Source organism: Vulpes lagopus, chromosome 10 (genome assembly GCF_018345385.1).
Source record: "Vulpes lagopus strain Blue_001 chromosome 10, ASM1834538v1, whole genome shotgun sequence".
Lineage (NCBI taxonomy): Eukaryota > Metazoa > Chordata > Mammalia > Carnivora > Canidae > Vulpes > Vulpes lagopus.
Window position 1 is genome coordinate 32,064,039 of NC_054833.1, and position 14,142 is coordinate 32,078,180.

The following is a 14,142-nucleotide window of genomic DNA, read 5'->3' on the forward strand; positions in this document are numbered from 1 at the left end:
GCCTTGCCTGCATGGTAGAGAGGGATGTGATTGACCAGGAAGGACTAAGAAAAATCTAAGCAAGGTCCAGAGTGATGGGTGCTGCGGTCAGTGAAGGCCTCTGGGAGGGTGACATTCAGGCAGAGACCTGGAACAAGCAGGAGAGAGAGTCACATGCCTAGACAGGGTAGGAATGTTCCAGAAAGGAGGACTGCAGGCAGGAGACTCTGAGGCAGGAGTGTGCTTGGGGTCCAGAGTCTTATGTGGCTGATGCAGAAGGAAGGAGTGAGACAGGAAGGATAAAAAGGGTTTCATAGGGATGGGGGGCGGGCATGGGGAGGACTTTAGATTTTGTCACAAGCTATTAAAGGATTTGGAGCAAGAGTTAAATATTCTGAAAGGCTGACTCTGGGGGCACCTGGGTGGCTCAGTTGGTTGAGCATCTGCCTTCGGCTAAGGTCACCATCCCGGAGTCCCGGGATCGAGTCCCGCATCGGGCTCCCTGCTTAGTGAGGAGTCTGCTTCTCCCTCTCCCTCTGTGCATGCTCTCTCTCTCTCTCTCTCTCTCTCTCTCTCTCTCTCATAAATAAATAATCTTACAAAAAAAAAGAAAAAAGAAGACTTTATTAAAAAAATAAAATAAAAGGGTTGGTTTTAGCCACTGTCTGAAGAACAAACTTCAGGAAGGCAAACAGAAGTGGGGAGAACAGGGTGCTACTGAGGTGGCCCTAGAAGGGCAGGAGCTGCTGGTCTGGCTTGGGGTGCGCCTGCAGGGGATTCAGGCTCCGACAGACCAAACCGACTCCAAGCGTGAATCTGGATTTTCGATAGGCATCAGAAAGGTCCGTCCTGGGGTCGGGCCAGTTTGGGAGGCACTGCCAGGTTGGGTGGGGGCAGAAACTGGACCATGAGCCCCAAAGCACGATGTACAGGTGGGGAGGGAGGGGCCCGAGAGGCGGTGCCAGCTGTGCCTCCTCTAAATCCTTACGCGAGGCGTCTGCCAACCCCCTGCCCCCAAACCCCCTCTGCCTTTAAACGTCAAAATGTAATTGCAACATTTGTCTCCTAGGATCATGGTGGGGAGCAAATGATAAGATAATATGGAGAAAAACATTTAGCAAGCGATACCCTCCCTACACGGTGAGGACCTCATTATCTTTATTATCTTTGTGGAGAGACGCTCATGTGAGAGGCTCCTGGCTTAGAACCTCCGGGGCTTCGTCAACTGCTAGACTCTGGGACGGTGGCTGTGATCCCAGTGGCTGGTTCTGGTTAGTGGGGCTGAGATGTGGTAGGGCTGGGTGTTCCCACAGGCAGGTCTGGGACCAAGAGTTGTCTGGGGGAGGTCTCCTTCCCAGCTGCACGCTCACCCCCTTCTGTTGGCTCCTCTAGACTCGGTTCCTCGGTGACCTCACCCACCCTTAGTGACAGACAGCTCTTTAGAGATGATGCCCAAACCTAGGTTCCAGCCCCCAAATATTATCTCTGCTTCAGTTTCCAAGGCCCAGTAGACATTTTTATCTGGATGTCCTGCTGATTGCTCACTGGGATCTCAGAGGGAACATTGACATCTCTTCTCAAAGCATTTCCTTTCCTACCTCCCGTGGCTAACCGCACCATCCTTCCCAAAAACATGCAAGCTCAAGCCATTTTTTTGTACTCTCTCCTCTCATATACCCTCTGTCCCCGCTGCCCCATAGACTTCAATATTTGTCCACCTGAGGCCCGCTCATTATCCCTTTGCTGTGTCCTTCTTGTATCTATTCCTTTTGATGTCCCTGATCATTACCATCACTTGAATCAGAACTTGATAATTTCTTAGTGGGATATTTCACTAATGTCTTCTCTTTCTGACACTTCCTTCCTCACCCACCCTCTGTACACAACTCTGTAAACCAACCTCTGAAGATGTTACGCGTCAAGTTTATGCTTCAGGTCGGTATCTGCGTGTGTAATAAATCCTGTATTTTCTAAGCATGCCATTCAGAGCCCTCTCTCTTTTTTTTTTCTTTTAAAAATTTTTAAAACTTTTATTTATTCATGAGAGACACACACACACAGAGAGAGAGAGAGAGAGGCAGAGACACAGGCAGAGGGAGAAGCAGGCTCATGCATGAAGCCCAATGCGGGACTCGATCCCGGGTCTCCCCGATCATACCCTGGGCCAAAGGCAAGCGCTCAACCGCTGAGCCACTCAGGGATCCCCCAGAGCCCTCTTTTAATTTCCATTTTTATCTCCTTGTGCTGTAGGCCCATTGGCTGGCCTGATAGTCCACGAATGAGACTCATGTTTTCTCTCTTTTAAGCCTTGGCTCAGGACGATCGCGATCGCTATCGAGCACTTTCTGCGTCCTAGGTACTGCCCTGGGTCCTCCCTCCACCGCATCAGAGTCAACCAAACAGGCCCGTGAAGGAGCAAATCCTCCAGCCCCCGGTTCAGAAAGGAGGAAGCTGGAGCTCAGACAGCTAAATAGCTCGTCCGAGGGCACAGCCGGGAGTGAAACATGGGCTACCCACCCTCCAGGTGTGCCCTTCCTTGCTCCTGTGATACAACCCTCCTCCCTGTTTCCATGAGGAAAGTCCTACTGCCCTGGGCACCACCAATTTCTAATACACCTCCCAAGTGTGATGCGTCCTCCCTGGCACAGGAAGCCTGTAGACGTGATCGTCTTTGTTCTCACTTCTCAACTTTTACTGCACGGATGGTTTGGTCATCTTTGAGACTGACCCAGAGAGGTCAAGTATCTTCAACAGGACAGGTAAGGTATGTTGTCACTAAGTTACCCCCAAGAGGGACTCCACCCAGGCCTGACACAAAATAGGTGTTCCAGAGTGTCTGCATTGGGCCACGAGCCTGACTCTGACCTGGCCTTTGAGGGCTGTACCAAGGCGCAGAGAGCCAGATGGGCTTTCCTGGCCCTGCTCAACCCCCAGCCTTTCGTCTCAACTCTCTAGGGACTGATTCAGCCTCCCCAGCCCAGCACCAGAGCCCCCACCTGCTGTAGACACCCTGAGGGCCAGAGGCCACTTAGGTCAGATCTGCTTGACTCAGATACCTGGGGAGCAAGCGTGCCTCGAGCCTCCGCAGCCCCGCACCTGGCAGCCAGCCGTGCCCACCCCTAGGAGCAGCGCAGGCCTGGCGGGCTTACCTGGATCCATTCATGTGGTCATACTCCCGCTTGACATTGACCCTCACCGGCTGATTAATCCACTCCTGCTGCGGTGGGAGGGGGTTGATTTTGTGGGGCTGGCCATAGTCAGGGCTCCCTGAGGCGGTCATGTCAGCCTTGGGGAGATGGGCCGCCGCTCCGTAGGCAGAGTCGAAGAGGGACTGGTCGTCGCTCACCACCGACAGAGCCTCCTGGAGGGTCAGAGAGGGAGATGGAAAGCCCAGTGTCAGTTCACCTCATGTCACTCTTCACCTAGTCTCCTTCTGAGCTGGCAGGGTGGCCCAGGGCTACCCCAGGCGGCCAGTCCGGCTTGCTGATTGACTCACACTCCTGGGGCAAGTTTACCAGTATGCAAACTCACTGGGTTCTCAGCAGGTTACCCTGGGTGAGGAGGGGTTTGGGGCAGCGGAGTGGGGCTGGGGGAGCCGTTGGCGTGTGTTCACTGTTGGGTCTGTAGGAAGGAGGGCGGGGAGCAGGGGGCCAGGAGGAGTGGGTCCAAGGTGTGCGTGTGTGCGGGGATCTGGTGGTGCTTGCCGGAGCAGTCGGGCTGGAGGGGGATATGAAAGTGAGCCTTGATTTTATAGGTGAGGCCGGCGAGACCCACCCAGAAAGGTTAAGCATCCAGCTCAAGGTCACTCTAGGGAAGGGTGGGGCCCAGGGCTGTGGCTGCTTCTAATTTCAGTTTCCTTATCTGTAAACAGGAATAAGAATAGCTTTTTCAGAGCTGATAGGTGGGTTAAATGAGAAAAGGCTTGGTACAGGTGTCTAGCTTGAAAAACTGCCCCGCACTGTGCAGGGGGGTTCTCCAGGATGTGCGGTGCATCTTACACATCCGTGACTCAGTTGGGAGGCTGCCTGCCTCCTGGGGACAGTGCTCGGTCATGCTTTCTTGCCTGGCTCCTGGAGATGAGAGCTTCCTGTCTTAATTCTGATGATTCAGCTTGCCCAGGAACGAGGGCAGAAGCCCAGCTCTGTGGATGGGGGAATCCAGCAGAGACTCTCAATCTGCCCACGCCTCCTGTCCCATCACCTGGTGTAAGGCTGGCTTGCGGAGATCCGCACTGCGCAAGGGAGCCTGGCACTTTGCAGAGACCTCCTACCCGCCAAAGCACCACGAGAAGATGCTCCCACTATTCCAGCTCACATAAGATCACAGAGGCCCCGGGCCACAGACTGGGGTGTGATGTTCACTAGATCGCATAATTACACCAAAGTAAGTTGTCCGCCTTTCAGAAAAGAAGGGAACGATATCTAACCCAGAATTAATTTATAATCTATATAATCGGTAATTATACAATCTGCAGTTGTGAAAATGAGATGGAATGACATACAGAAAATGCTTAGAACAGTCTCTGGCACCCACTGCCACCCGACAGATGTCAGCTATGACGATTCCTAGCGTTCCAGTGAAGGTTTTCTTAGGCTACTTGCTACTTTTCCCTTAAATTCACATGTTAGAGCCGTAACTCCAATACCTCGGAATCTGGCTGTATTTGGAGAAAGGGGCTTTAAGGAGGTGATTCCGTTGAAATGAGGCTCTTCGAGTGGGCCCTGATCCAATCTGACTGGTGTCCTTATAGGAAGAGGATATCTGGACACCCAGAGCCCGCCATGAGGAGAGGCAGCAAGCCATCTGCAAGCCAAGGAGAAGCGCCCTCAGAGCCCGCCAGCAACCTATCTTGCACTTCCAGCCTCCAGAACTGTGAGAGAATAATCTGTTGCTAAAGCCACCCAGTCCGTGGAATTTTGTGATGGCAGCCGTAACACAGCCCCTTTGCTTAAGCCCTCCTTATACCTTGTAAAATGACAGTCCGCTCTACCAGCCGACTGTCGCTGTTTCTCCCAGGGTCGTTCTCCACCCCAGCAGGAGGACAGCCAGATTTCAAAGAAAAAGGCTCTTCTGCGCCTGTTTCCGGCTGGGATCGGGGAAGAATTACTGGAACCTGCTCCAGGAAGTCTGCTCCTGCACCAGAAGGCTTTGGATGGTGTAGATACGGCCAGAGATGGCAGTTTCAAAGCTGAGCTGCCTGAACAATATCGAAAGGCTCACGCCCCCCAACCACAGAGGTGTCCCTTGACTCAGACCTAAGAGATGCTGGGATCCTTCTTCATGTTTCACTTAAGTGCCCTTGAGTCATGCTCAGATAAAAGCTGGGCTTCCTAGAACCCCTGTCTTTCCATTATTGGACCCATCCTCCGCATCCTGTTAGGGAGCAGACCTGGCTCCAGGTCCCAAACCAGTTTTGAGTTGCCATCCAGGCCTTCGGTGTTATGGTTCCAGGTTGAAAAGCATGACGTTGTAATCTTCCAGAGTCGAGCCTGAGTCCCTGAAATTCCAGGGGGGTCCTACATGAGGAGCAGAGACACATTCCCACCTAGGACCCATCAGTGTGCTTCTGATGATAAAGGTGAACGCTCACCAACCCTGCTGCAAAGAGAGACCATGTAAGGAATCGGGTATCGTCTTCTACTGCGGAGAGTGGCTTTATACTTGGCCAATCCTGCACAAATCTCGGAGTTTCCAATTAAAGAACATCTTATCTCCCTTCCTCGAGGTCAGGGGAAGCAATGATGGAATATTTGAAGGAAAAGAGGTGGGACTGGGGATAGCGATGCCCTAAGGAAATAGGAAAGATCCCTCCCATCACTATCCCCAAAGAGAGCGGGCCAGGAAGCAAGAGAAGGCAGGGTTCCAAGTCCAAGGGCGCCAAGCAGGTGGCAAAACCAAGGTTCAAGTCAAAGATGGCAACAGAAACAGATAAGGTAAATTTGGGGGCTTGGATGGCAGACCATAGAGAGACTTCTGGGGGAAATGAGAACGAATAGCTGATGGGACAAAGTGGCCGTGTGGTAAAGGGCGCAAAACTTGTTTGAACTCATTTTGGAATATAGTTCACAATCAAAAGAGACTCTAGCCAAGTGGTAACATCACAGGAGCAGAGAACCCTGGCTTCCTCCAGAACCTGTCTGGCCCCTCCTGCCTGACCGGTCTTCGTCCAGCAGGCCAGGCACGTGTGCGTCCCATTGCCTTTCTTTTTCAGGCTCTTTCCCCCTCGACTACATGCTGGCCCGCTCTGCTCTCACTCAGCCCGCCTCGCACATTCCCCGGTCAGCTGCAGCTCCCTTGGAAGTTGGAAATACATCCTGCCACGGCGCAGCCTCAAACCTCTAAGAACTCGCTCCATGTGGACCGCAGCAGATCTCCTGCCAGCCGCTTGCTTTCCCACAACTCAGCCTTACCCACCCTCACGTTTCACGACTTCCCCCTCCTGCACCTCCTGCCCAACGCCCCCTGTTCCCACTGTCTCCGTCTGTTTGGGCTTGCATCACTTTGTCTGGCCTTGGGCTGTGGGCACCCTTTCTTTGTCCTTTCCACCTGCACACGCATCTGATGCTCCCTATTTTCTAAGGTAAATGAGATCTTCCTCACCCCATGAAACCTTCCCTGATAATTCCCTCTAACTCATTTGAGCTTTTAGCAGCCCAGTAAGACTACTGCTTGGGTAGGCACAAGCCCTCTCTCTCTCTCTCTCTCTCTCTCTTACTCTCACTCTCTCTCCTACTTCCAGTCATTGCTAAGCAATTGCTAAGCAATGGGCTCCCCCCACCCTTGCCCCATAACAGTATGGAGAAAAGAATTTGTGGTTGGGGGAGGCTGGAAAGAGAGAGATGAAGGAGAACAGCTCCTAAGGCCAGGAGGCCGGAGATGAAGGCCACTTAGTGGGAATAATAGATTTGGGCAGACTGGACCCCAAACAGGCTGATTTAAGATCCTGGTGGACAATTAAATTGGGGATGAGAACATTTTCACAATCTCTGAAAGGAAACAGCACTCCATTAGTCATTGGAGACTGGGAGCTATGGGAGCATCCCAAGACCACACCCCTGGCAAGTATGCTTCTGTCTTTAAGATGGGGAGCCTTCTCCGAACTGCTTTGGTAGCAGTGGGTGCAGTGAAGGAGGACAGGCCAAGAGGGAGGGGTGGGCACAGAACATGGCCCTGGGTGTCTGTGGCCAGCAGACTTGTGTGAGAGCATCATGTCACTGCTGGGGACTCATGGGGGCCACCGGGGGGTAACAGGTGTGGGTGTAGGCACCAAGCTACTGCTTTTATCATGTGAGAAGCTATTCAGCTGGCAGACATTTCAATCACATACTTATAGGTTTTACACACGTGCAGCTCTTGCTGTTTTATGTATGTCTTATAAAGCTGTTTACTTTTACTTAAACTCTTAACACTTCTAGAAGTTTAAACATAAAAATCTTAACACCGAAAACTCCTTGCAGGAAGGACTTGTCGGTTTTCAAGAGCTTTTGGCTGATGACTTGATAAGAATTTAATTTTTGGATGAGCAACCGAGGTTAGAGAGACCTTCCTCATGAAATTCACAAACTATTCTTAGGGCGACTAAGTTCCTTCAGTTCAGAACAGCTTAATTTTTTCTATTGACTTTGGACATGACACAAAAGACAAGTTATTCTTTATAAGGTGGTTGAGTCCAGGTTGCTTTGAGCACGCTACATAAAAATTCGCTTCAAGGTGAAGAAGACAGAAGGTGTAGGCACCCTAACCCTGTGTGGCCCCCGTTTCAGGGTTAATTCTTTGCCCTAATAGCTGTCACTGGGAAAGGAAGTCCTGGATTGGTGTCATCATTATATTCTGAGAAGCATCTTTCCTTTGCTCTGCTGATTGCTGGGACAATGAGGCTTGTAATTCAGGGCGCTCTGGTCCCTCAGCCACTGAGTCCTAGACCCAGAGGGAGGCACACGGTGCCTTGACTCCAAGCACATTAGCATCTCACGTGAGCCATTTGCCAGAGAGCTCAGACAAGGTCAACTACCTGGAGTGGCAGCTGGAGTTGTGAGCTAAGTGGATGGCCATATTTGCCCACAGAAATGTTGACCAAACTGTGTCGACCTCCCTTCCCATGATCCCCTGCTGGTCCAGGGAACCAACAGAGGTATAGGGCCAATGGGGCACCTGTCTTGGTATGGGATGCTCCTTACCCAATTTGGATGAAGGGCCTTATAACATCGCTTCTAATATCTCCTGCAGTCTCATTATTGAAAAGAGGTCATACTCAGCCATTAGAAAGACAAATACCCACCATTTGCTTCGACGTGGATGGACCTGGAGGGTATTATGTTGAGTAAAATGAGTCAATCAGAGAAGGACAAACTTTATATGGTCTCATTCATTTGGGGAATATAAAAAATCGTGAAAGGGAATAAAGAGGAAAGGAGAAAAAATGAGTGGGAAATATCAGAAAGGGAGACAGAACATGAGAGACTCCTAACTCTGGGAAACGAACTAGGGGTGGTAGAAAGGGAGGTGGGCCGGGGTGGGGGTGACTGGGTAATGGGCACTGAGGGGGGCACTTGATGGGATGAGCACTGGGTGTTATGCTATATGTTGGCAAATTGAACCCCAATAAAAAATAAATTCATTTAAAAAACAAATAAATAAGTTGAACTGATAAAAAAGAAAAAAGAAAAGAGGTCATAGCAGACAATTAGCATAGCCTTTGTTAGGTGTGAGGCCCTATTTATATGAGTAATCTAATTTAAACCTCTTAGCAATTCTATGAGGGATGCACTGTTATTACCTCTATTTTTTTCAGATGGGAACATGGCAATTCAAAGAAGTGAAAGAACTCGCTCAGGTGACACAGCAAGTGAGTGATCTGGGGTTCAAATTCAGGTCGGCTGCCTGGTCCCCTCCCAGGGAGACCGTGAGTGCTCAAGGACAACTCCTGAGTTTATTGTAATTTAGAGCCCAACCTTTGGAGCTGGGGAGAGATGAATCCCAATCTGAGCTCCATCAGTTGCTCATTAGTGCGTCACCTACTGCGATTTATTTATACTCTCCGAACTTCATTTCCTTATCCACAGAATGAGGGTAATGACAGTGCCTCACCTGGCAGATATTGAATAAAGGTCAAATGAGATACTGCAAGTGAATTTCCCAGAGCAACTGTCTAAAGTTCTTAGGATATGGGAAATAGTCAAATCTAAAAGAATCTGGATGCCAGGAGTTGGCATTGGGATCTTTGCATGGGAGCCATGAGATGGAGGGGGGGTGGGGACAGCAGATAAAGCCAGAGATACACCTTCTTCTCCCCTGGGTGAGTTACTTCAACGGAAGTTGCTTAAGGTTCAAAATTAGCAGGTTTAGAGATAATAGCAAGATTTTGAAATGCAAATTCCATGAGGGTTCTGAGAACAGTCGGCTTCGCTAATGTGTTTCCACTCCTATTTTTCAAACCATGCACGTTGTTTCATTGCAGCCCGAAAACCTCTCTTTCTGGCTTCTGAATTCAGGCTTCTAGATGGCACAGATAACATTCTGTTAAGTAGCCAGGCAAGTGACGGGAAGAGCCATTTAGTGCTGAGCTAATCAAAGCAGAGGTGGCTACCACCTACTGGGAGTGCCACGCGTACATTGTACGTACATCGTATATGGGAGAAATATCAGAAAAATGCCATATGCGTCTGTGAATTCATTAATAAAAAAAACTTCCCTATTTTGGAATTTGTCATCTATATATATATAGATATATATATCTATATATATGATATATATATATTTCTTTCTTTCTCTTTTTTCTTTCTTTTTTTCTTTCTTTCTTTCTTTCTTTCTTTCTTTCTTTCTCTCTCTCTCTCTTTCTTTCTTTCTTTCTTCTTCTTTTTTTTTTTTTAAATACTAGCAGATGTATCTTCCCAAATTTGTTTTCCTTAGATTAAGACAAATGTTACTCTCCGTGTGCACGTCAGTTGGGTGATAGGGAGATGTGGTCAGAGCATTGCCACATGATGGCCTGGCTGATATTAATGATGAGCAAACAATTGCATCTCTGAAAAAGCTTTGCTGAAACAGAGATGGAAAAAACCCCAGAGTAGTGGGAGGAAAAAAAAAAAAGTTTAAGATGATGCCTGGATCATCTCTGCATTCTATTTGGGAATACATGAAAGAAATTTCTGCCGTGGTCCGGTCTGCAGAAGAATACACGTATAAGAGTCAGAGGAGGAAAAGAGCCAGACGCCACCATGGAGGAGAGACCCTGTCCTTTGTTCATTCTTACTGCTGGGTTGAGTTTTTATGCTAAGCACAGGGAATGATCCAAGACATGGGGCCCCAAGAAGCACTAATTCTACTTTGTGTCCTCCCCCTTACTCTCCCTCTCCCCTGCCCAGAACCCTTAGAGGACCCGTCTCTATGGCCGATGAGCTTGGCTGGGTGGGTGCAAGGGCTGTCAAAAGCAACCACCCCAAGTTCCCTGCTGCTGCCCTGCTCAGCGGGTCCGCTGGAGTCCCAGACCGGGCCTCTGGAAAGCTAATCTCTGGGTCACCGCAGGGAAGCACACCAGCTTTGGCTTTTTATTACATTCTTTGCATAATGACATGAAGTCCCTTTTCTTGTCAGCCAGAGAGCATATGAAATTCAGACAAGATTCTAGGTAGGAAGCAAAATGCTCTGACTTCTCTGTTTTCGAAAATCGGCGGGCTCTGCAGCAGTGGGACCATCCAGCTCGGGGTGGGGGCAGGGGAGGGGGGGTCTCGTCACAGTCACATCTAAAGTACCGTGGTCGTATCTAAAGCTGTGAGTTAGGTGGAGCCTTTTGCGTCTCTGCCTCTTCTCTCATTGCCAGCCATGCACCCACTCCTCGCTCATTATTTCGGGCCCACAGAGGGCAGACGGACAGAAGGTAAAACTTCAAATGAAAAGAAGGTAAACTTGGGATGCCTGGGTGGCTCAGCGATTGAGCGTCTACCTTCGGCTGGGGTCATGATCCCAGGGTCCTGAGATCGAGTTCCGCATCGGGCTTCCCGCAGGGAGCCTGCTTCTCCCTCTGCCTGTGTCTCTGCCTCTCTCTCTGTGTCTCTCATGAATCAATAAATTAAAAAAAAAAAAAAAGAAAAGAAGGTACACTCTGTGACAGGTTGAATAAAGAAGAAGATGGAGAGCATGAGTCAGTCACCAAATATTAAGTGGAAACCCCTGGGTGCACGGTGTGGTGCTGGAGCGGCCTTGCGCTCGCTCATATTTGCCGGGCTGTCTTTTCCCAAAAGGGCCATGATGATATAGCCAAGCCCCGCCACTCGCCCACCGTCAGCAGACAGGCTCTACTTCCCTGCCCCCTGGAGCCCAGCCGGGCCTTTATAACTGCCTCAACAAGCAGAAGGTCGCAGGAGTCACCTGGCGGGGCTTCCGAGGCCAGGTGATAAAAGGCAGCAGGACTTCCACCTGCTTCTTGTTCTGTCTCAGGGCACTAGGCCTTGGAAAGCAGCCACCATGCCTCGAGGAAGCCCAAACCAGCCCACGCAGAGGAACGACATGCCTGGAGAGACCCACATGGAGAGGACCCCGAGGCCGCCAGCCACCGGCCGGCATCGGCCTCCAGACTCGGGGCGACGAGCCTTCAGATGAAGGTCATGCTCACGAGCATCACGGTTGTTTTCTGTGGCTAAGTTTCAGCACAACTTCCTACGGAGCCTCAGGGACCAGAACATTTCCTACCACTTTAATCAGCAACAAGAGAACCCAGATCCAAGGCTGCGGAGGATGATTGAACCCGTACCCTTTTCACTAGGTTTCTGACCCTGGCTGCGGGAATCGGCGCCGGGATGAACCAGATGGGGAAACTGAGCCTCTCTAGGTTCACTCGGTGAGGAAGAGTCCGTCTCGGCCTTCGGGCCTACCTCCCCTGATAACCACCTAGTACGAGGACCTCTAAACAACGAGAAAACAAACAAGTAAAAAGCAAACAAGGACCACTTTTTTTTTTTTTTAATTAAAAGAATAAACAGAACAGGCACTATTTGATACTCTGAAGCTCACAAGGAACTTGTACGATCGTTACCTCTTTTAAGCATTTTAAGAGGTTCATTAGGATCCTCATATTATTAAAAAGGAAATTGAGGCTTAAAGTGATTCATACTATGCCTTAGGTCTCTCAGCTAGTGAACCGCCCGGCTGGTAGCCCGACTGCAAAACTCACGCTCACCCCTCAAACTCCTTCCAGCCCCCTGACTATAGTCCTCGGCTGTGCCACAGAGCCAAACCCGCCACGGGAACTCAGAGCGCTTTGCCCATTTTCTCAAGTTATCTTATTGAACTCTCTGCCCCCCTCCCCCTTCTCCTCTCCTTCTCTCCCCCCTCCCCCCCTTAAATCTTCACTTACTGGGGAGGGGGCTTCTGCAGCGGGCGACCCAGGGAAAGGCAGCCAGCCAAGTTCCTAGAAAATGGAATTAGAATCCTTTGCAGATGAAAGTACTTTATTTAATGGAGTTTAATAAATTAAGGGAATGAGTCTAAATGAGTTCAGAGAAGAGGGTCTCTGTGTTCTATAAAGGCATGCCGTGTAACAGAATCCAGAGCTGTGGCCTTGTGTTAATCACGGTCCCCATTAGATGCTTCTCCAGCTCTCCCGTGGTATCTACCTTTGCCTGTTGACTTTGAGTTTTCACAGTCACTGTTTTGACCATAACCACATTTAAAGGGCATCTCTAAACATCAAAGTTAAATCCTCCTCCCACAGAGAATGATTTTACTGCTGAAAAGAAAAAAAGTGCTGAATATGGAAACTAACAGGAAGGGGATAGAAGGTTAGTCTGAACCCCAAGACGGGAACACTTTATAGTATGCTTTACTTTCTGTTTCTTTACAATGGGTCTGATGGCTCTCCTGCCTGCATTTTCTCGACGACAGTGGGGGTAGCAGAAGGCCCAGCAAAGACCTGTGGTGTAGGGTGGGTTGCCTTTGACCACCCAGAGGGTCAAGCTCTGCTCCTCTCCCATAGTAGGTAGGGGGTGACCTGGCCCCTGGGGTGGACCCCATGGTGTTGGAGGGGTAGCTGGGGACGGGGATGGGAAGCGGAGGGCCGCTCGGGTTAGGAAACTTTGGATGTTCTCCTCTGCGAACTGGAGCCCACGTTCTGCTGTCAGTTCCAAGGGGCGGAGAGGGGGTAAACTGAGCCCCCGCTGGTCCGATAGGGTTATGGTGGCGACAGCTGTCAACTAGCAACACAGAAGCCCAGACGCCCCGGGGGAGAAGCAGACAGGGGAGGACGGGGAGGGAGACCCAGATGTACCAGCCACCGCAGTTCCCTGTGTATTGATTTCACTCCTCAACTGCATCGGGACTTTATTGGGCCTCATTTCACAGGGCTGGCAGTTCCAGGCGCCACAAACACCGCAACGCTTCCACACCAGTGGCCCCTTTCCCTCCTCTGGCCCGAGGGACGACCAACAGCTCAATGACTGGCACCGCGGGTCCCCCTGGACCCTGCTCCAAAACCACGGGTGGGTGCCCCAGGCCCGGGGCACACGTGTACCCACCCTGACCTGGAGGGTGGGGGTCTCTCATTACAGAGGTGGTGGCCAGTGAGGACCACTGACTTCCAGCCTGGCCTGGGAGCATTCTCTCTCCCTGCGAGGACCCTTGAGTGCGCTTGCCCCCGAAGGGGTCAAAGGCGAAGGGGCAGAGGAAACGGGCCTCTTGGGCTCTCCCCTCCCCCCACAGGGAGCTGCTTCTAAATGGTTTCAATGAAAGGCCCTGGTCCCACAGGTCCCACGCTGGGGCAACGCGGAGCCCTCCTGGCTGAGTGCATTTGGGCAAACTACCTAAGTGCTTGGCTCCTGGAAAATCGTTAACGGTTGTCTACCAAATGTGTCATGCTCTCTGACGACGATGGCTGGCCACACTGCCCTGCCTGCAGACAGCTGAAAGTGTGGAAGCAGTGTCCTCTGAGGGCAGCGGCTGCTGGGGTCCCCCCAAGTCTGCCTTTTACCCTGCGCGGGGTCTGCAGAACAGCCTGGGCGCTGGGGACAGCTCCTGCCCCATCCCGTTGCTTGGCAGTGTACTCAGGCCCTCCTTGTCTCTTGGGTCTGGCTCAGTAGCCAGACTGGGAGGATCTCAGCCTGGGCTGCGGCGACAAGAGGGGACTCTGAGTGAGGACGGGATGGGGAGCAGTGAGGCCCTTCAGACCTGAAA

General features: G+C 50.9%; 1 protein-coding gene across 3 annotated transcripts in view; it reads right to left on the minus strand.

Annotated features, from left to right (window-relative positions):
- The window catches only part of FLI1 (Fli-1 proto-oncogene, ETS transcription factor), a 121,777-nt gene that overhangs the window by 48,815 nt on the left and 58,820 nt on the right, over positions 1-14,142 (minus strand). For all 3 annotated transcript variants that reach the window (XM_041772922.1, XM_041772924.1, XM_041772923.1), the window contains exon 2: positions 3,129-3,340. In XM_041772922.1, the coding sequence (XP_041628856.1) occupies positions 3,129-3,259 (131 nt within the window). In that variant the 5' untranslated portion in view covers positions 3,260-3,340. The remainder of the gene's footprint in view (positions 1-3,128; positions 3,341-14,142) is intronic.